The sequence below is a fragment of the Populus nigra genome, chromosome 5, assembly GCF_951802175.1.
Source record: "Populus nigra chromosome 5, ddPopNigr1.1, whole genome shotgun sequence".
NCBI lineage: Eukaryota > Viridiplantae > Streptophyta > Magnoliopsida > Malpighiales > Salicaceae > Populus > Populus nigra.
Genome location: NC_084856.1, coordinates 4,633,245 through 4,655,578, shown reverse-complemented (window position 1 = coordinate 4,655,578; position 22,334 = coordinate 4,633,245). Strand labels below are relative to the sequence as shown.

Here is a 22,334-nt window from a genome sequence, read left to right as displayed (position 1 = left end):
AAATGGGAGCATACAAGCTAATCCATCAAACTACCAATAAATGGCCAAAAATAATATGAGACATTAATTGAGAAAACAATGGGCAGGGCAATCACAAGTAACAAGAATAAGGTGATAAAACAGCGTGAAGATTAGAGTAACAAAATTGAAATCCTCATCAATTGAATATAGGCACAAATGATCAGAGTCCAACAGGCGTGGCCAGATATAGAACTTCTCACTAATTGGCTATGGATGCGTGGCCAGATGCAGAACTCCTTGCTATGGTAGCATTTCATATGCACTCAATTACTCTTCTTCTTTAACAAAAATCAGTTGATCCAGGGAGAAAGCAGATGGCCTCTGTTAGTAGTAGCAAATTCAAGGGATGTACCAGGCATCTTGAGAAAACTTGGGCGCCGCCAAAACTCTGGTAATTGATCACATAATCACACATGAACAACTTCTTTCATTTCCATTCTCAAATTCATCATCTGATCCACCTGTTTCACTGTCATGGATCAAGTTTACGAATCAGCAAAATTGCCATGATGAATATTAACCAGATAGAAAGGGAAGCTAAATGAGATACGAGTTAGATAAGAAAGTCTGGATGAAGAAAGCTGTGCTTCTTCATAATGCATAACAAAATGCTACCAAAAATCTTTATACAAAACAAGTGGACTCCAACACACTTTAGGACCAGAAATTATAGAAACCATGTCACGTAGGAAACCAACTTGCTGACTCCAATGGTACCCAACATTTATAGCTTTCTTCAATCGTCGCATAGGGCTGTTGTAGATGCAGGAAATGGATGCCCAAATCATAGACCAATAATACTTGAACATAATGCCTCTCCAATATGGAAATAGCAATCAGAAGACCCATCAAACACACTTCAGTTGTGTAGATGGAAGCAAGCAACAAACAAAATAACATCTATAGAAACACTTCAAACAGTGGTCAGACTGACAGAAGATCCAGTATAACCAATCCAAGACAGTAGAAGAAGAACAGAACCAGTGCCTAAATAGGAAAGAGGCTTGAGGCCACGTTGCTATTTCAGGCTGTTAATTCTGAGAGTTGCCATTTGCAAATGGCAAACATGCACCATGGTCAATATAAAAATGTTGAGTATCAGAAGAGATCTATCTTTTGGCAAGTCTCAGAGAGATGCATGCAATAAATATATCACCGACATTTCACTTCAAGCCTTCAGCTAGTTTGATCATACACATGGAAAGGAAATGGTTTGATAAAACAAAGCTGATTTACAGAAAGGAATGTACAATGAGAAGTGACAATGTGCATGGAAAGAGAGTGGAATGCAAATGTACATGAATCAGCAAAGAACTGTGAACAAAAACAATATAAAGAAACTCAAAACCACCAGTGAAAGAAGAACACGCTACAAATAACACAATTCATGATAAGGAAATGAGAAGAACTGATGTAAAAAAAAAAAAAAATATATTCCCTGCCCTCACTTTTGAGAGTCTGCTCTGGAACAAGTACACAAAACCTCATCCATCATAGCAACGGTCAATCACAATCATAAATCCTCAGTGTTTTACTCAGTTTCAACATCTCCAAACACATCCCATCCTTTTATCACTTGAGCTAAGGCTCAAGTTGAATGCTCATATTATCATATAGATCACTTAACCTCCACTTGTTAGTACGAGATTGGCCAAACTTGCTGAAAGTTTTATTTGTTTCCTTATCAGGCAATCAAAATACAATTATCACTTTTTAAGATTGCGAGTAACCTGATCTTCTTAAGACTGTATTGATATGGACAAGTCATACAAAATGACTCAAAAATAAACATCTCATGTTAGTATTCCAACTGAAAGACAATCAACCCATTAAAGCTCATGAGAAGCAGGGTCCATGTTTAGCAATATGGGAAATCAGAACTTGTGCAGATGTAACTTGGAAATTCAAAAAGACAGTGGTACCCCCTAGAGGTACATATAACGGAGGCTTATGCCACATGGACAAGAGCACACATTAAACAAATTCCAGAAGAGGTTTTGGCTTGATATGCTTGAAACATGAATTAAACTTAATGCAGATCTCATAACATCAAAGTTTAGATCAAGACAAGGTACTCCCATACCTTGGTTCAAATTCCCTAATTTCAGCAAGCTCACTCCCACAAACATCGGTCCACTGCACTTTTCTCCTTTCTGTATGACCAGGGATATCACTACCTTTGTCATTCAATGGCTCGCTCTGATTAGCATCCTCAACAGGGACTGGAATACTTTTTGATGTCTTCTTCAAACTACTCCTAAGAGTAACTTTTATTGCATTATTATCACCTTCGAGTTCAGTTGTAAGATCTTTTCCCTTGTCAGCAACAAGAGGATCTGGCAAGACATCCTTCTGTTGGGCAGGGCCTACTTTGAGAGGTGATGGGGATTCAAGTCCTGCGGAAGCGCGACCAAAGCAGACAAAAGAAGCGCAGCCGCGGGAAAGCCGGTTCTTCAAGGAAGCCAGCTGGAGGTCAAAGTCAGGTTCTTGGTCCACCAACTGGTACTGATTCCACGGCGTAACTCTCATGGGTTTGTCTTCGTGCTTCTGACCCAAGAGAAGAAGGGTCAAGCCCTTGCTATACCCAGAAGCCGAAGAAGAGAAGAACCCTCCTCCTTCCACTGCCAATAACATTAGTTCTGATCATCTGGGCATCAATATATATTTTGTGTCGCTCCCCACAACGCCCCCTTGCTACTAACAAAGACACCAGCCCTTCATAGAGCAATTATTTCATGGTCAGATAGGTTGCCATCAAAACACCACAAAAAATCAAATATTAACAAAAACAAAAACAGCCATATGTTAGTGATTTTGAAAATGAGAATTGCGCAAATTATATTCGTTTCCGACCAATGAATGGTTAGATTTATCACGGTGATCTACAAACTTTAAATCCCAGAACCACACACGAAAAAAAAAACAAAAAAAGCTATCCAAAAGTGGCAAAGAAAATGGCATTAATATAAAGAGTTAGATCGCCAACATCAGCAATCTGATCAAAGATACAACAGCCCATATAATACAAAGTCATCAAACAAACATGGTCAATCCCAATTTTGACCATTAAAAAAAAAACAGGTATCGATCATGAGATGCTTAAAAAAAAATGACTTGAACGCATCCCAAACAGGATTCAACTGTTCAACGAGAGAAAGATGGCTGGCATGCATCAATTCACTTTTTTTAAAAAAAAAAAAGCAGAGGGGAAAGCAAGAGCAATTCAGCTGCTAATTTTACTCCCTTTTGGGTGTAACAAAGTGGATATTTCCTTTCTCTTTATTTCTCGGGAACCAAACAGAAAATCTTTTGAGTACCTGATAGTGACGCTATAGATCTACGAGAGAATCTGGAGGACTAAAACGGCGGCGCCGGCATGTCGGATCCAATAAATCGGCGAGGAATTTGAGAATAGTGTAGACAGCAAGTAAATAAAATGAGAAATGTGGTTATTAGTGAGTGGAAAATAAATTGAAATAGAAGAAAAGGAAAAGAAAAGAAAGAAAGAAAGTTTGGGCTTACTCCTGGTTCAAATTATTTAAAAGGTGGATAGGGATCGTGGCGCATGATAGCGATTGGGCCCCACCTCCTTTTCTTATTATTATTTTAGTGAGGAGTACTTTATTTATTATTGGTTAAAAATGTTTTTATTTGAAAATATATTAGAATAATTTTTAAAATTAAAATTATTAAAAACATTACTTTAATATTTTTTAATTAATTCTTTAAAAAAAACATTATAAATAAAAGTTAATATACTTTTAAACACGAGAAAAGAGAAAGTTAGCTTTTGTTTGATTGTTATCATGTAAGCATGTAACCTTTATTTTAACTAATAAGTCAAATCTACTTTTTAATTATTTATTTATTTAATTGATTGATTGCATTAGTAATTATTGACTTGCAAGTTCTTCTTATATCTTCCATCCTTTTACTTTTTCTACTTTCTGCATATAATTTAACTATTATTACCACTTCTAATCATTTCTTAATTAGATTTAATTATCATTAATGTCTTTAAAAAGTAAACAAAAAATACCATCTTTTTTATCCAAAAACAGATAGACACTATTTTAATTTAGTAGTTAAATCGCATGAACTCTAATTTGGTTTTTGAAAACAATATTTCAAGAGACCTATAACTATTATCAAATGTTTATCAATTAACTATAAATAACATTTTATTTATGAAATATGTTTTACTCTTCAAGTCTCACGGCAAAGTAGCTGATGATGTTCCAAAATCCAATATGCTCAATAATTAGGGTTTTTGAGTGTTTGGATAGAAGATGATCATATATTTATGTCAATATTTCCTTTTTTCAGAGTTCACAAAGTTGATGATTGGTGATAAATAATTTGTCAGGAAAAACCTCTATTAGGTCTTTCAAATGTTGTTAAAAATCATAATTTTAACTAACATGTCATCCATATAAGCTTCCATGTTCCTTTTAGTTTGGTGTTTAAATAATTTGTTGACCATCTGCTGGTAAGTAATCATTGTGTTTTTCAATCCAAAAAGCATTGCCTTGTAGCAAAAGGTTCATTCTTCTATAATGAAAGAAGTTTTCTCTTCATCTTTAAGATATATAGGGATTTGATGGTACCCTGAATTAATATTCAATGAGTTTAAAAATTCAAAGTCAACCGTAAAGTCCATTAATTTATCAATTTTTTGGAGATGAAAACTATTATTTAGAAAGGCCTTGTTCGGGTCAGTGAAGTCCACACACATCCTTTATTTTTCAGTGTATTTTTTCATTGTGACCATTTAGCCAGCCAATCCGGATACATGACTTCATAAATGAATCCAACAGCTAATAATTTATCCACTTCTACAGTTATTTTCTACTCCCCCCCTAAAGTTTCTCTTCTTCTCAATTTAGATCAATTTGAAATCTATAAGTAGCTATCTCTAGATCAATCCCTGACAAATCTGAATTGTTAAAAGCAAAATTAGTTTTGCAAGTGAGGAGAAAATCCGTTAGTAATTGCTATTGAGGTGGTTCCAAGATGGAGCCTATCTTCGTAACAACTTTCTCTTATTGCTTTAAAAATACTTATTTCAAATGCTATATGGCCTCAATTTTGACTTTCACCCTCTCTTTCAAGGACTTTGTGTGATCCAAGACTAAAGATCTCTTGTCTTTCAGACATATAAAGGGATAATACCTTGAGGCTCTTTAGTTTCCTCTTATGATAGCCACCCTTTTTTAGTAGGGAATTTCAAGATCAAATGTCATGTGCTTTTGAATGCATTAATCTTATGTAAGAGAGGTATTCCTATTATAGCGTTGTAGGCCAGAATCATATTTATCATTATAAAGGTTTGTTGAAGGGTAAGGCATTAAGGTACATGTCTATTATGATTGGGATCTTCAAAGCAGCATTCATTGACATTTCTGACTCTTCAATCCCAATCAAATAGGTTTTTACATGAGTCATCTATCCTCATTTAGGACATCACTTCTCTGGACAAGATGTTAATCTAGCTTCCATTATTTACCAATAATACCCCATGGATCGATGATTGGCTAAAACTATGGAAATTACCAGTGTGTCCTCATGGGAATAAGTTGCCCCCTCTTCATCTTCTAAAGTAAAAGTTATTAGCTCATACTATGAATTCTGTTGATAAGTTGTTGTAAGGACTTGTTTTTCATACTTTCTCTTGCCATTAAAAGCATCTCCCTGAATCTTATATAGGGCTTGGATAGGTTGGTTATATCACGTTCCATATAGGCATGCTCTTTGACAAGATGCCTTAGATAACCCTTGGCTATCAACCTCTCAATATCTTTCTTTAGTGTAAAGCAATCTTCTATGTCATGTTTTTTTTTATCCTTGTAGAACAAACAAAACTTCTTGAAGGTGTGTGTGTATAGTGGCAACACCATATGAGGTGGATATTGAACAAATTATTTTCCCTTGAGGGTGGCATTCAAGAGAGTCATAAACCTTATATTGAGGTATTATATGCACTTTCTTATTAGCCTTTTCTGACCTTTCTTGAAATTATTATCTTTATTGTGTGAGAGATTCCATTTGAAAGAACATCCTTATCCTCATCCTCATTCTTCTAGTAGAAACAAGTAGGTCCATGCCTCAATATATTAGCTTCCTCTACTCATAAGTGATTTTTTATAACTTGTTTTACCTTCCACAAGCTTCTATCTAGTAGAGCATACAAATCCTTCCACAAAAAAAAAACATTTATTTACTCCACTTATCAAAATGCTTAATCACTACTTCCACATGAAGCATTTCTTTGTTGAACCTCTTCAAATATACCCTAGTGGATTCTCCTTTTAATTGAGTAACGCCGAAAATTTTAATGGAGCTTTTCTTAACGAGTATACTAGTGTTAAACTATGACACAAGTTTAACATAGAGGTCTTTAAAACTCATGATAAAGCTGGACTCTAGGTTGTTATATCAGGCTTGTGCTGACCTTCTGAAAATCGTAGGGAGAATCTTGCACATAACATCATTGTTTTGGATAACCAACTCTAGGTTGCTACGCATGTTTTGAACATATTCTCGTGAATCCATGAGACCATCATAGTTGTCCAAATTTATCTTTGTGGAGATGTAATCGTTATGGATAAGGGTGTGCGAGACTCGTCTAGATAAATATGATCTTTTATCTATAAGGACTATAGACCTCATCTTGGAAGTATCTACTAGTTGTGCTTCTTCTCAACCGTTATCTAATAAGCTCTAGGGAGCTGGAGAATTCTGGCGTGAAATGACGAGATTGATAGCTAACTTCAATCTCGCAATGGCTGGAAAGATCATGTCTAGAGTGACTATTTATTGGGAAAACTCCATGTCTATGAGAACGATCTCTAAAGGGACTAGGAAATCATTAAGGTGGAAAACTTTCCAAGTCATTTTGTCCACTTTCCCTAGATAATACAATTGTCTTCTGGTAAAATGGATTATTTGTGGTTGAGAGGTTAGGACAGATGGAGCTACCTCACATGTTAGGATTTGTTGGGGTAGCAAGACTTGATGTTGCCCCTGGAATGTCAAGACAACTTGGGTAAGAGCTTACACCTTATTGATGAGTTGTTGAAACTTTGATAGAGTAGATGTGCTAGTAACTACAAGGAGGTTCATGACACGTGCCACTCCAGGAAAATCTTGTAAGAATAACGATTAAGGATGCCAGAAACCAATTCATAAAGAACAATTAATGGTTTTTTTTCATTCCTCGTAGACAACACCAATTAATGATATTTTAAAATTCAATATGCTCAGGAATAAGAGTTTTTGAGTGTTTGGATAGAGGGTGGTCACACATTTATGGCTTTATAATTTATTTTAATTTTTTTTCTATTGGGTTATCTTGGTCTCATGACACGAATTGCAAGTTTAACATGTTAACCCGGGTTGACTTGAGTCAATTTTTTTTTGTCTTTTCTTTAATTAATTATTTTTTTCAATTTCGTCTTTCAATATTATGTTTATTGTAAATTAAGTTTTATAACTAGTTTTGATTTATTTTCAATGAGGTTAATATGGTCTCATTTCCTGGCATGCAGATAAACGGGTTAACCCAAATTGACCTGAATCAATCTAATATATTATCGTTTTAAAATTTGATCTGACTTGCGGCTTTTTCTTCTTCTTCTTTTTGTTTAAAAAAAAAACAACGACAATCTTGGGGCTTACCTATAGCTAAAATGGAAACTATTATTATTATTATTATTATTATTATTATTATTATTATTATTATTATTATTATTCAATAAGAAGTTCAATATATATGGAGTTTAATTTTTGTGATGAAATGCATTAATTCAAATTTTTAATGGTATTTTTTTTTTCAATGAAATATTTGATGATCTGAAAACTTTATCAAAGAAGAATATTTTAATGTCAGTATATAAAAATTATTATAAATATAATTACCGTGAAGATCTTACAATGGTTACTTCAGGTTGGAGGGTGATTTTTCCACATCGGCACACCTCCTGTGGCCTCAAGATTTTAAAATGCAACTCGTGAGATGCCGTTTTAAATGGTTGGTATGGCAAAATCACCGCCCCTTCAAGTCTCTTGAAGATCAATTTGCTTCCCAAGACATAAGACCAGGAAATGGTAAATTGTTTTTTTTTTCAATTAAAAACTGATAATAAATTGTTTGAATCTGTCAATTTTGGATGGTCCCATAGTCATCAAAAACTAACGGTATGGACAAACTCTTGCACTATCGAGCTACTTATGAGCTATTTGTCCGAATTCGGTGCAGAAGCGGACACGACAAGGAAAAGAAAAGGTTACTGGTCAGAATGACTGGATAGAAAAGACTTCCGAAGCTTACTGCATTAGTATTCACGAGTCTACAAAAATGATGTGATTATAAAATTTAAAAAAAAAAAAAAAGAGTCATTGCATTGGAAGAAAAAAGAGATGCAATGGTGATAAATGCACCCTTAGATTTGATCAAGGAAGCCAATTGGTTCTTTATTTACACACATCTATCCTATGTTAGAAGCATAAATAAGACTTACGAGGTAATAAATATAGTTTTTAGATCCGGTTTAAAGTTTAGATTTCGAGTTTTGATCGGATCACCAGTTATTTGGATCAATTTTTTATTTATATAAATCAAAATGACATTGTTTTAGTATAAAAAAAAATAAAAGTCAACGGGTTGCAACCAGATTTTTGACCGGGTCGACTGAGTCACCGGATCAACCTACCGATTTTTCCTTCCTCTATTTGTTCTTCAACCCGGCCCGGTTCCAATCCCGGATCGACCGGATCCCGGGTCGACCCACCAGGCCAGACTGGTTTCAAAACTATATTAATAAATGTATAATTTTAAAGATGAAAAATCTAACTTTAAGCATCACAAGCTATAATATATTAGGGAAAATTACCCTTTATTGATTTAATTTATTTTATAATTACCCGTTATAATTTGAGAAATTACTACAATTTTATATACGTTCTAATACTTAATATTATTTTTTCAAAAATCAATAATAAATATATAATTATTTACAAGATTGTTTTCATTTAATAGCTAAAAAAGCATTTATATTTTATATTCAATAAATTTTTAAAAAAACTTTCCCCATCTTCTTCTCCGCACCAAACCTAGTCATAATCTTCCATTTTCTTTGATCTCTCACCAACCACCATCTTCAACAACAATCTCACCAAATTTTAAGTGACTGGATATATTATACGCAGTAAAAATTAATATTGGCATGTTGTTCGGCAACCCCTTAATCCTTCCTGTTAAGTGAGTTCATAAGTAATTGAAAAAAAAAACCCAATAAATCTATTTCAAATAAGTCCAACAGCTTTGGAATAACGATTTTGAGATTTCTTTATGAAAGACATCTCCTCCATCCTCAGGTTGACAACTGACAATGTGAAGGGTGATTTTCCCATGTTTTTGAGATAAAACGAGTTACTTGTTGGTTCAACCAAATTGATTTGATTGGATTCCTTGAAATGCAATTTTTGAAATTAATTCAATTAGGCAGTGGAATTGTTGAGTTTTTGGTTGGATTTTATAACACTGCGTGCAGGTCGATGGATAATTTAGAGTGTGTTTTGTATTGCGGTAGCTGTTGTGGTTGTGGTTTGAAAAAAATTGTTTTATAAAAAATATTTTTAGTTAAGGTTGATTTGAAAAAATAGGTGTTTAGTTAAAACTGTAGTTGAAATTGAGGTTGAAGAAAAAGTAATTTAATGTGTTTGGTTAAAAATATTTTTGAAATTAAGGTTATAAAATAATTTTAAAATATATATATTAATATTGATAGTTTTAAATTTAAATATTATAGAATTAACTACTCCTATTACATCATGAAATAAATAATACTTGATATAAAATATTTTTTATTATTCCATTAAACTATTTATAATTTCATTACATACAAAATTCAGCCGATAAGAACTACAATTTTCATAATTTTGGGAGCGTGTAATAAAATCAAATAAAATATTATCAGGTATAAAATTGATATTACAGTGCGAGTGGATTTAATTTACTCTATACTAGTTTTTCGGGGAAAAAAATATTATTCACATCACAATGCGAGTGTATTTAATTTATTCTAAACTAGTTTTTTTCAAAAAAAACTCTTAAAAAAATTAACAGACTTAAAAAAAAAATTGTGCACGTAAACAGTGCAATTCACTGAACAGTGTACCTGTCACAGGTTGAAACTCTCGTACAAAAGCAGTATTTTACTGCTTCTAAAAAATCGTGGTCCTGCCGTATATAAATGGTGGGACCCATGTGTTTTGATTGTTTAACCAAACGACCATTCATGTGTTTTTAAAGAAACGCGAACGCTAACGTGTTGCCAAATGGATTCTTAATTTATGCATGTCCTTTTTCTTTTTTTTTTTTGTTAACTGTGAATATTGAGACGAACTTACACGTACTTCAACTAATTCCTTGAAATCCTGAAATTAATAATAATATAAATCTCTAATGATCTTGAGATTTATAACATTTAAATTAATGATTTTTTAATAGCAAACTCAACATCGATACTCAACATCGATCGATTAAGCTATAACCCTCAAAGTTATACCTTCTCTTAGTAGATCTTCCTCTTTTCAGTGCATCCTATTTCTTACAAGTAGGTTAGGTTACAACAAAAGAAAGCCATTGAAAACGTGTGCTAGCTAGCACATATATACATATAGCAGCCGGCGCAAGTAATTGATCACATGCAGTCGTCTCAGCTTCAAGGATTTAATAATTTAATGGTCACGGTGGCACCCTAATAGCTCTAAAGCTTATGGTTACCAGAAATAAGAAAGGTCCAGTGGGTCGTGCAAGAAGCAGCACCGCCAACTCTCGAGGCAAGAACATTGTCACTTTAATGCATGGATGAGGACCACCAACTTTATCGGAAGTTAACTTGAAACTTCCAAAGAAATGCTGAATTCCTGTGAAAGGGAAGTGTGCCTGTCATGCTGCTGAGAGCAATGGGTCAGAAAGGAAACAAACAAGGCATACTGCCTATAACACCCTGTAAATTAATGAGCCTCGTGTTAAAACTTCCCGTATAGGAGGCTATAACACCCTGTAAAAAGCTTTGGCCAATCATTTAGATTCCACTCCACTTTGCAGAGGTCTGTTTCTACAATAATTTTACTGGTTTTTCCTTCTCGTGTTGGGGACAAGATTTTTAGTCTTTTGGAGAGGACAGTAGTAATTATGAACAACTCGCTGGCCTCGTTTGTCTTTCCAAACTTGGATGTCTCCTTGGATTAGATCATTCCTAGATTTTTTTGTGTCGAGAACTAGGGCCTTAAATTGTCAATAATAGGCCGCACAGCAATGGTAGTGGCTTCTCTTTCCATTCCAAGATGTCTTCATTAATTCTCTCTAGTGGTTGTTCTGCAAATACAATGTTCCATCATATGAATTATCTATTCATTAATTTTGTTTTAACGCCAAATATTCATTCAATTTGGACTATAAAGGGTCAGTGTCTCTGGGCCACACACATTCGACAAGGAAAATATCCCAACTTGAATCAGATTAGTCAAAGATGGAGTTCTCCACAATCTATTCTTTCTTATAATTCCACAGTCAAAAGATGAATTTAATCGATAAATCTTTCTATGGAAAGCAGGAGGAGAAACTTGTGGCCTGGCGTTTTCCGATAATCTTCACCGAGGCACTCTTTGAGCTTCTTGTTCCCCACTTTCTTGTATGACAGCGGCCATGGTATTCTTTTTGTAGGCTCTTTTCTTTAAGGTCAAGACATCCATAAACCTAGAGTATTTGACCAGACTCCTTTCTCTGGATTGTCAAAAGGTTTTGCTCCTGTTTTTATACACAAAAGAAATGCCCTAAAACCGATTCTTATCGATTGTGAATATAAACATTAAATCTAGATTTCATAATTTAGATAATGGATGCGGTTAGCGCCTAAAGTTGGAATATGATGAACTCGATAGGTTACGCGTGTTTGTCACCTTTGCACTCACTCAAAAGCATAACTCTAGACCAGGATGCTAATTGCAATGTAAACCCTACAATAAACTTTTAAGCCAATCTCGTTGGATCAATGATTGAGGGAGTGGTCTAAAAGTGGTGGCGTTGCATTTCTTTCTCTTCATCTGTCTTCCCAAATGTTTAGATCAAATTGAAGTCTCTTAAAAGTGATTCGTAAATGTGCTTTTGGCGAAAAAAGACGAGTTGTGGGTCATGTAACCACCAATACCTTTATCAACTGCAGAGGAGTCCAAGAATTACAGAGAAAAAAAATAAAACTAGATTGAGGAAACAGAAACATCAATCATTTTTTTATGGAGGGTTAGCAAGTTGAATGGGATTCTCTTAATGCAAGAACTATGTGCGAGAGTGAGTAATGCTGATAGGTAAGCTGCATATTCATTTCTAGTCCAGCCAAAGCAAGGAGAGACCTGAGCATGTGGGATTGGGATTTGGACCCCATGATCATTGTCTGATATAAGATTACAAATCGCGCCTGACACCCTGTTCCAGCAGCTGAGCTGCTACTCTGGCAGCAATCAGAAGGTTCACATCTTCTGCTACGTTATTTGTTTCTTTGTTAGTTTGTTTCTGGGGGATGGTACAAAATACAATTCATGACATTATAGAAGTTTTGAGCTATTTACGTTGGGGACTCGCTATACACGTCAACTAGTTCTCGTTTACAATAATTGGCAATTCTAATAATTAAGGTGCGGTGCAATGTATCTTGCGCACCTTGTAATGCTGGTGTTAAAGGCATGAAAGAATGGGCAAGACTCAAGGGAAATCTCATAATCCAAGGAACAATCAAACCAGTTGATTTTATGTCTGGTGCAATAGGGAATGTCGTGAAAAAATGCAGTGTAAAACCAGTTAATGCCAAGTAGAATATATGATCAGGGACCTTTTCAAGCTAGATTCTTTCTTTCATCTGAAGATTTTCAACTACTTGAAGCAATCTAGCATTGCACAAACAAATGATTCATAACATTGTTTTTCCCTTTCCTATGTAACTCCTTGATGGTATCAATGCTTTAAACTATCTTCTTAGCATATTAATTTAAACTTCAGCAGGATAACACATACTGAAGCAAAATCATGGAAAGCACGTATCAAAAGTGAAAACTACACTTGCAAAATGATCATCAGAAAACACATCCTAATAAACCAGAACATCATGCAGAACAAAACAATATAAGACAATGCAACAGCTAATACCAATTTATAAGTAGTGTGACCATTTCAACAAAGCACTTTACGTATGACATAAACCAAATTAACCATTTAAAAAAACAACAAAAAAGATAAAATGATAGGTTATGGTGCTCATAGTATAAGCATTCTGCTCCATAAGAACTCACCACTAAGCTTTCCTTCTTCACACGCTTCAACAAGTTTAACAGCATCATGTGATTATTCTAGAATGGAGTCACCATTTCCATCTGCTTTCTTCCTGAAGAGAACTGCAACAACCAAAACAGCAACATAACTGCAGCAGCCATCCAAGTCCCTTAACCAAAACATGGAAAGAAGCTTGTGGGACCTGCTATCTTAGATGTCCATAGAGGAATCATTGGAACTGGGAGGATTAGGATCCCTGTTATGGTGTTGAAGAAAGTTGGGCTCATTGTTGCGGGTTCCATTTCCTGAGGGTGAGCCACCTTGTGGACAGTAGCCTCCCTGAGTAATGTGATAGTTCTGGAGACTCCGGCGAATGGGGCTCGACAAAGCATTTGAGAAAACTGTATTCTTGGGCTGTTGATCAGAGTGTTCAGAACGAGTGCCCTGAGCAGTAGTGGTTAGGCCAGATGAACCTGAAGAAACCAGAAAGGTGGAATTTGTGAATGGAATAGGTTGGGAAGTCTGATGTTGATGTGGCGTTCTAGGGGACATTGATGGTTCTTCTCCACAATAGTCCAGTTCATTCTGCGTCAAGACCATAGCATTTCTCAATTTTAAATAAAATCAAGTTATTATCAATACACATACAAGAGAATCCACTTCATTTCAGATCTCAACTAAACAATAAACATGGATAGTTAAATAGCCAACAGAGAACTGTCTTAGTCACTCATAACACCCAGTCACACACACACATGTGCATCCAAAAATAGAACATAAAACCAGAAAAACAAAAGGATAAAGCCTATTAGACATACACCAATATTCATTGGATAGCTGTGTAAAGAAACGTCTCTGTTACACCAGTGCTCGAAAAAGAAGGTTTTACATTTTCAGGTGACTGGAATGCAATTAATATTAATTGACAATCGAGTTAATCAAATCCTCTTTTATGCAGTGTTGCAAACAAAGCTCAAATAAAAAAAGTTTTACAGTGTTTTAAAACAGGTAAATCACATTCCAGATTAAATGCAAACCAATACTTCAAATTCCTTCTGATGTTTCAAACTGGGAAAATATGATGCAGCATATAAGTTTCTCTTTAACATGCAATCATCATGGCTTTCAAGTGTCTTCCATCGGAAAAGATAACCAACTCATTAGATGCACTATTAGCTCTACAAAATAAACAATAGGTTTTTTGAACGCCAATTGCAACAAAAACTTATTGCATTCAAAATATCCCTGTTTTTAATGAATTTTTCCAGACATTTTGTTATTTGGTAATGCAGCACTGTATCCAGCAGTGTTAAGGAGAGCTGTCTTCTGGAGCAGGAAAACAAATTAGAGGATTTAAGGTTCTCTTATAAGACAAATTCATATTTTGGTGCATCACATTTTATTTATTGTTATTGTTGGCCCCATACTACTTATAGAATAGCCTGTATAATAGCTAGATCTCCTATACTGAGACACAGAAAAAATTGAAAGACGGTTATCAGACACATCTTAGACACTCAATGACAAAGTTCATCTTCATGTGCTACTGTAGATGTAAAATTACCATGTTGTACATGAAGATGTTCTCAGTATCATAATGAACAATGAATTCCAGGAAGACTATCACTCAAACTTAAACAGATATCTCATAATCTAACTGTTGTTTCAGAGATAAAGAAATGCCAATATCATTTACACAAGCACAGGAAGCAAGCATATGTGCATGTTGGATATGTCAGTATACACACAAATGGTCAATTGCAATAAATCAGGCAAAAAGAAATAACTGATACCAACCTGTATGTAATTGATTATATCAACCGTTGCCACTCGAGAACCTCCCTCTTGTTGTCTCCAAATCCATTGATAAAGTTTTTCCTGAAAACAATGCAAGAAGGCTATATCAGAAAAACATCATTCAACAAGAGAACTAAGCTTGCAAGACATTAACAAGGGTCAGTAGATAAAGTCTGATTGGGAAGATAAATTTAATATGACAGCTTAAATGGCATTCACCAAGCAACAACCTTCCAATTTAAAAGCATCAAGAGAACAAGAGCATCATCAAGAACATGTGTTCTGGGTTATTCCATTGACCCTAATAAGAGAAAAGTTTTCTTGGCACTGAGTGAGTGTGTAGTGTGTAGTTTGTAGTGTGCAGGTATAGGTAATGGTATAGAATTTGTTTAATCTTCATTTTAGAGTATCTCTATCCCACTGTATATTCAACTCTGCATGTGGGAAAAGAGCAGTAGGCTAGTTTGGAAAAGAAGATAATTGTTCTTAATGTTATAGGCATTTAATTGGTGAAATACCATGCTGAGCTGAATATATTATCTTAAAGTTGAAAAGAACAAAACAGGTTTGAATGCAAAACCAAAACTGACCATAAAATTGCCCTACAAATCATTTTCACAACCAACCAATATGTTTAATCCTTACAGTTTAACATGAAACACTCTGAGCTAGTCTCAAACACAGCAAAACTTCTTAGTTTTGAACCAACACCACCACCAAGCTCCCTAATCACTCTCAATAAGGAATAAACATCTCTAGACTACTTCATAGCTTGTTCACTGTCGATATTCCTAGTAAATGTCTCACTTATGCCAAAAGCATTTCTGGACTGAGTGAGTTATGTGAATAAAACTGACAAAAATGGGCTCATGCTCCATGACTTAAAAGATAGATGAGATGTAAGGAAACAGCTTCAGACACAAGAGAATGCAATGATAAAAGATGTATGACATCTTGGGAAAAGTTAGTGATCATAATGTCAGACTAGAATCAACACAGAACACCTACAAATGATCAATGCAAAGAAGGACCAACTTTAATGGCTTTTCTGATAAATCCATAATACTCCTCTAACGAGTTGGTGCTTAATCTAATTGGTGTAGGTGATCCCGTTCCCTGAACTTAGTACTATCCAACCTCAAGATTTCACTATAGGAAAAAGATTTTAAACTTCCACATGAAAAATAGAAAGGTTGCACCTTAAATGCTTAAAAAAGGAAAAGTACAAAATGAAAACTATAACAAAGATTTGTTTCAATTTCAAATATTTGTATTTCTTTGATACTGTTAACTTATACTGCCAGTAAGCTTCATCACACATAAATTACAGTCCACATTTTCTTTTCTAGCTCTTCCATAATTTTTTGTCCACTGCCAACAATCAACGAGTAGCTATCATCCAAGACTTTGCGAAAAAATGTCCAATCTTTGGGCTGAAGCCAATCTATAACAACTCCATTTTTAAGCTTCTCCAATCTTCCCAAAACAGACAAGTTCCAGACCAATGAGACCTGCTTTCCTTTTATCTTTCAGAGTACCGAAAAGTCTATTCTTTGACACCCATTGATCCAAAATTATAGGAATGTGTTTTTTACTCTAGTCTTATGCTGGTGTTCTAGCTGCCCCACCCTCTTAATTAATTAGAAAACAAACTCCATAAAAACAATCTATTTTCTTATCAAAGTATTGAACTATTTCATGTCTCTCACTCATAGATATCAAATTTCAAAACAGCACTTTCTCAATATCAAAGCATCACGCAACGCCACAACTTGGAAACAAAGGTGAGTTCTCCACCACCAATTAGGCTAATTATGCTCTTGTATCTCCATTTAAAATTAAAACCACCAGGACTTTCCAAGCTTACTTGTAGGTTCACGACAAACCTCTCGTAGTTATGAGTGCTTCACAGCCATCGGCAATTTCTCCAAAGAGGAAAAAGAATCTCATAGCACAGATGAGCAAATTCATAACCAAGAGCAAAAACACTCCAACAACTCCAATTTAAAAGTTAAGCTCCTAAAAGATTAAAACTTTATTTCAGTCAAGAGTATATTGTTTCTCCCCCACACAAAGCATCCAAATAGTCAAATACCCACATCCCGCTTGCTTCCTTAAATGGGAATGGTAGAAAAAAAATTTGATGCTTTGATCAATCTACCTCTTCAACAGTCGAATTACAATGCCAATTTATTCAAAGCACAAGCCAATCAGAAACAAGTGAAAAAGCAAAGTGCCTAGTTCAATTGTAATGATAATTTCCAACAACAATTAACAAAAACTAAAATACCATACCATAAATTCAATGTGAATCCATTAACAAAACCGCATAATGTATCTATCTAGCCATTAAACTTTACAATTAACTCAGAATCAAACAGCCCATTTAAGTTTACAACAAAAATCGAAATGGGTAACCTTTAAACTAGACTAACAATAATAATTAAAAAAAACAAATTCAGTGACCCAATAAAAGGACAACAAAGAGACACAAGCTTGATTGATTAAAAAACAATAACTTTTCCACAAAGAAGAACAACCCCACAAGGAACACATATACACAAAGAGCAAGCTGGTATTCTTTAAAGCAAAGAGATGACGAGGGAATCTTACAAGGCCTTGACGTTCACCGGCTTGGAAGGAGAGTTTTTGGTGGTTCATAGACTGTGTATAAAGCTGGGACAAAGAGTTCGCAGCACTGCAAAACGACGCGTACATGGTCCGATCCACCTCGTCCAGGCTTGTTGCTATGGATTTCCTCTTCTTTCCCATCGTTAATAACAGTTAATTAATTAGATTTTAATTTACAGAGACAGATTGATTTTATAATTTAGTTTAGGTTACTTCTTTTTTTGTCGGCTAAAAAAAGGAAAAGATAAATAGAGAGGGTCTAGTCTCTCCTTTTCTCTCTAGAGAAGAGGAGGATGTGGTGTTTTTTGAGAGAGGAAAAGGGTATATGGTAAGGATGGTGGGTGCTGGTGACACAGTATGGGGACCTCTCTCCCTGCCCATAGTAAGCTATGCCCTTGTGCCATTTACATACCAACTCGTGCTGCCTTTTTCACCATGCCTCATGTCACATGGGCAAATTTTTCGCTCAAATTTCAGCACTGATTTGTAGTTAGTTAGAATTAGAGCTGTTAGTATTTTAATAATGGTTATATTATTGATATTAATATATCAAAATAATCTAAAAATACTATAAAAAATAAATTTAAATTTAAAAAAATAAATTTTTTTACAAAAACATTTTTCAACCACAAAAACAAACAGAGTTTTAGTTTTTTCTCTTTGTTTCGCTTATGTGTTGCTTATAATTAAGTGTTTTACTCATCAAAAGATATTCTCCCCACATTTTTACATGTCATAAGCAAGCAAGAATCACACAAGAAAATAAAATAAAGTTGTGCACAATTGAATCTAGGAAATTTCTATTAAGCCTGCAAACTGAGTCTTATTTATCTATGTATCTTTAAATTCAGTTTTTGTTTGTGTTTTAAGTCTTGTTTTCTTTGTTAGGTTTGGTTGTCTGTTAAGATTATTGAGTCCTAATTCTTGTGTCTTGAATTTCAACTTGTTATATAATTTAGCTTATTATTGTGTTTCCTTTGAATTATATATAAAAGAAAAGGAAAAAAGTTATTCAGTATATATATATATCACAAATCAAAGTTGTGAAAATTGGTTTGTGCTGAATGAAGCTAATTTAAAAGTTTATTCATTGAAATAATTTTGTTATTGGGATTATGGAATTGAGATCAATTTGAATTAAAAGTGCCAAGTTGATTTCGGGTTGATTGAATCTAGACTAGTTTTGGGTTCTTGACTTCTTTTCGATTAGCAATTGGTTTCTTTGGTTTGATATTTAATTGAATTCGGGTTGCTATTGAATTTATTTTTTGGTATTGATTGGGTTTTGGTGCATATAAAAAATGAAAGATTTCCAACTCATAGAAGATTTAAGTTGCAGCTTAAAGGGGATGATGACGATTCAAGATCGAATCCTTTTAAGAAGAAAGAAAATTGGGAGAATCATTAAGCAACAATACAAGATCCATTGCACTTTTCAATTGGACCTATTATAAGATCAAAAGCTAAGACGATTAAAAAGGCATTCAACGAGATAATTCAAGATATTTAATTCTTATTTCTTATAAGACTTGCAAATTCAATTAACTTATTTTCAACTTATATGATCTTGTGTTGTGAGGAGTTATTCGATTTTTATGTGAGCATTTAATATGATCTTGTGTTGCGGGAAAAAAATAACTATGAACTAAAAATTTGATGTGTACATTTAATAAAATAAATGTAGAATTATATGTATAAATAAATATAAAAAAAAGTTGTTAAAGCTAACTAAAGAATAAGTTGAAAAGTTGAGAGATATATACAATATAAGATGTATGTTATGGTGCCGTGAGGAATGAGAAACTCTTAACAAAAACTTATGTAATTATATGAAAATAATTATTATTTTTTACAAGAAGAGTAATAATTTAAATTGTATTGAAACAGAATATTTTTATCGTGTAATTCCTCATTTTGTTTATAATATGTTTTTTTAACAAAAAAATTATAGCTTTTCCAAGCTATGTTCTTTACTCTATAAAAACTAAAAGCAATTAGAATATATATATATATATATATATATATATATATAATATGATTTAAAATAAGGATAAAAGGCATCTCAATAATTAAAACCCCTTCATTTTATTAATGCACTTTTTTTTCCTGATATTTTTTATTAGAATAATTATTTTCTCGAATAATAGTTTATTAGAACCATAAAACAAAGTTTTAATTAAAAAAACATTATATCTTGATAATTTTAGTGTGAATCGGAAAGGAAAAAATAATATAATGCTCATGTGAGTTTTTGAAATTTATTTTTAATTAATTATATCATAATAAAAAAATATTTACAAGAAAGTCAATGTAATTCTTTGTTTCTCTTACCAAATTTTTTTATATAAAAAACATAATTTATTGAATAAAAAAGTAAAAACAATTCAAAAAAAAATATTGGCTATAGCTATAATAACTTGAACTTCATCTTCATAGAATAAAATATTTTAAAACTTAAAAGTAGAAAACCCTGCAAAAACTACAATTTATATTTCAACGCACCTGAGCTCATCAAGCTGGTTGGCCGCTTGGTTAGTTTTGGCGTGTTCGCTTGGGATAAAATTTGTTACTTCGAGCACTTCTCCTAAAAAGGAGAAATAAAAGGAGAGCACCCATTATGGCAGCCAATAAATTTACCATAGGATATAAAATAGCCAAAAAAGAAAAAACCCAGCAAAAGTTAGATTTCCAACGAAGATGGTTAGAGGGGTCAAAACATAAAAATTAAAGCTTGAAGGACTGAAACGCTATTAACTAAAAGTTCGAGCACCGCCCCTTTAAACCCTCAGGATTTGTTAAGTGTTAACGTTGTTTAGGAGGGGATCAATTATAGTGAAAACCCGTGAATTTAGGTGAAAATCATCTATCATACTCACTGCTAAAAGAAAGCAAAACCACCGCACTGTAGTTAACAAAACGTTTCGATCGAGATTCAGTTTACGACTAGATAGATGGCATGCTATGTATGCGCTATGGATGGGGCTAATTTTTTTAATATAAAAAATGATGCTTGGGTGTTAGAAGTACAAGTAACATAAATAGGTCAAATATTAAAATAATAATAATAATAATAACCATAAAAAAAAAACGCTTGTAAATAAAAAAGGTGGATTTTAAGGTGACACAATGTTAAAGGAAAAAACACTAAAGCGTCAATCCAAACTAGCATGCGAGATTCATAATTCTAATTGTGAGATCAGGTCAAACTTATAAAAGATAAACTGAAAATAATAATAATGATTAATTCCTAATAATTCAAATATAAAAGGTTGAAATAAAAAATAAAATCATAACCAAAAAACACCCAAAAAAATTAAACAACTATAAACTTAGATAAGGCCATCAGACTTCACGAGTTGGATAATATAAATAAAATAACATAATAAAAGGTAAAACAACAAAAAGCAAGGATACTTAATTTAAAAAAAAAACTAATTTTGAAGGATAAAACTAAAAAAAATATAAAAAAATCCTCAAAAAATACTCAGGTTAATCAACCAAACCTGTTATTAAGGTCATAAGATTTGGATAACTAATTGAAATAAAACCCAAGAAAATCATAAATCTTGTTTTTCAAAAAAAAAAATCAAATCTGACAAATAAAAAAAATTAAAAGAAAATAAAATAAAAAAAACTTAATCTTATAAATTATTTTAAATAAAAAAAATATTAATTAAAATAACAGAAACATGTCTATAGAAAAAACTAATTGAATAGTTAGCTTAAAAATTTAAATAGTCAACATGGTTTTTAAGGAGAAGAGATGAAGGTGATGAAGCCACGTACACTGTCTAGAGATGAAGGGGCTACTAAGAAGATTTCACTGTTACCTTTGAAGCCACTATTTTGTTACCCAACACCACCGCAAACGCCAGTAGAAAATTATAGGATCTCCCACGTGCATCCCTTCTTTTATTAAAATAATATTTTGTATTTATTAAAAGACTTAATTGTTTTTTTTTTGCCAAATCAATTATAATAATAAAAAATAGAATTAAAAAAATACCCCTACTCATCAATTTATATTTTTTTCTACTTTTAAAGGTAATTTTATTAATTTACTATTCACAAAAAAAATTAAAAAGACAGTTGTGAAAGCTATATATATATATATATATATATATATATATATTAAAGGTAAGAAAAAATCATTTTATTGTGCCAAAAAAAATATATGCATACCAATCAAGCCAGAGAAGATCATCCCTAAAATTAAACTTTGTTAAACTTTTTAAGAGGGGTAAAAGTATAATTATAATGTTTTATTCTATAGTGTTTTGTGTTATGATATACTTGAATCACCAACCTAAAAACTTTTTATCCAGTAAATGCTAGACAGTTCAAACTACATTTTTTAAAATTTAATTTTTTTTTAAAATTAATTTTTTAAATATTTTCATATCGTTTTAATATATTAATATCAAAAATAATTTTTTAAAAATAAAAAAAATTATTTTAATATATTTCTAAACGAAAAGCACTTTACACCTTAACCGCTGCCACATTTCCAACTACACCCTAAAACAATTACTTTGAAATCATGTGGATAATAATG

General features: G+C 33.1%; 2 protein-coding genes across 3 annotated transcripts; both read right to left on the bottom strand.

Moving 5' to 3' along the window:
* Positions 1–41: 41 nt before the first annotated feature.
* LOC133694932 (uncharacterized) lies at positions 42–3,541 on the bottom strand. The gene is made up of 3 exons (XM_062116618.1): positions 3,339–3,541; positions 2,105–2,736; positions 42–490 (listed from the first exon to the last, which is right to left on the bottom strand). Exons 2-3 carry the CDS (start codon positions 2,653–2,655, stop codon positions 421–423), a joined length of 621 nt encoding a protein of 206 aa, XP_061972602.1. The 5' UTR covers positions 2,656–2,736; positions 3,339–3,541; the 3' UTR covers positions 42–420.
* Positions 3,542–13,205: 9,664 nt separating this feature from the next.
* LOC133695216 (uncharacterized) lies at positions 13,206–18,163 on the bottom strand. 2 transcript variants are annotated; one of them, XM_062117109.1, is made up of 4 exons: positions 17,762–18,163; positions 15,149–15,229; positions 13,554–13,936; positions 13,206–13,473 (listed from the first exon to the last, which is right to left on the bottom strand). In XM_062117109.1, the coding sequence occupies exons 1-3, from the start codon at positions 17,918–17,920 to the stop codon at positions 13,562–13,564; spliced, it is 615 nt and encodes a 204-aa protein (XP_061973093.1). In that variant the 5' UTR covers positions 17,921–18,163; the 3' UTR covers positions 13,206–13,473; positions 13,554–13,561. The 2 variants fall into 2 exon arrangements, with proteins under 2 accessions (XP_061973093.1, XP_061973092.1); XM_062117108.1 differs by having other exon boundaries at positions 13,206–13,936.
* Positions 18,164–22,334: the final 4,171 nt, after the last annotated feature.

Coding starts and splice junctions, on each gene's coding strand:
- LOC133695216 (XM_062117108.1), bottom strand. CDS start 17,920: ATGGGAAAGAAGAGGAAATCCATAGCAACAAGCCTGGACGAGGTGGAT. Junction 15,230..17,761: donor CCGGTGAACGTCAAGGCCTT/GTAAGATTCCCT, acceptor CATTGTTTTCAG/GAAAAACTTTATCAATGGAT. Junction 13,937..15,148: donor ATATAATCAATTACATACAG/GTTGGTATCAGT, acceptor GTCTTGACGCAG/AATGAACTGGACTATTGTGG.
- LOC133694932 (XM_062116618.1), bottom strand. CDS start 2,655: ATGTTATTGGCAGTGGAAGGAGGAGGGTTCTTCTCTTCTTCGGCTTCT. Junction 491..2,104: donor ATTAGGGAATTTGAACCAAG/GTATGGGAGTAC, acceptor GATCCATGACAG/TGAAACAGGTGGATCAGATG.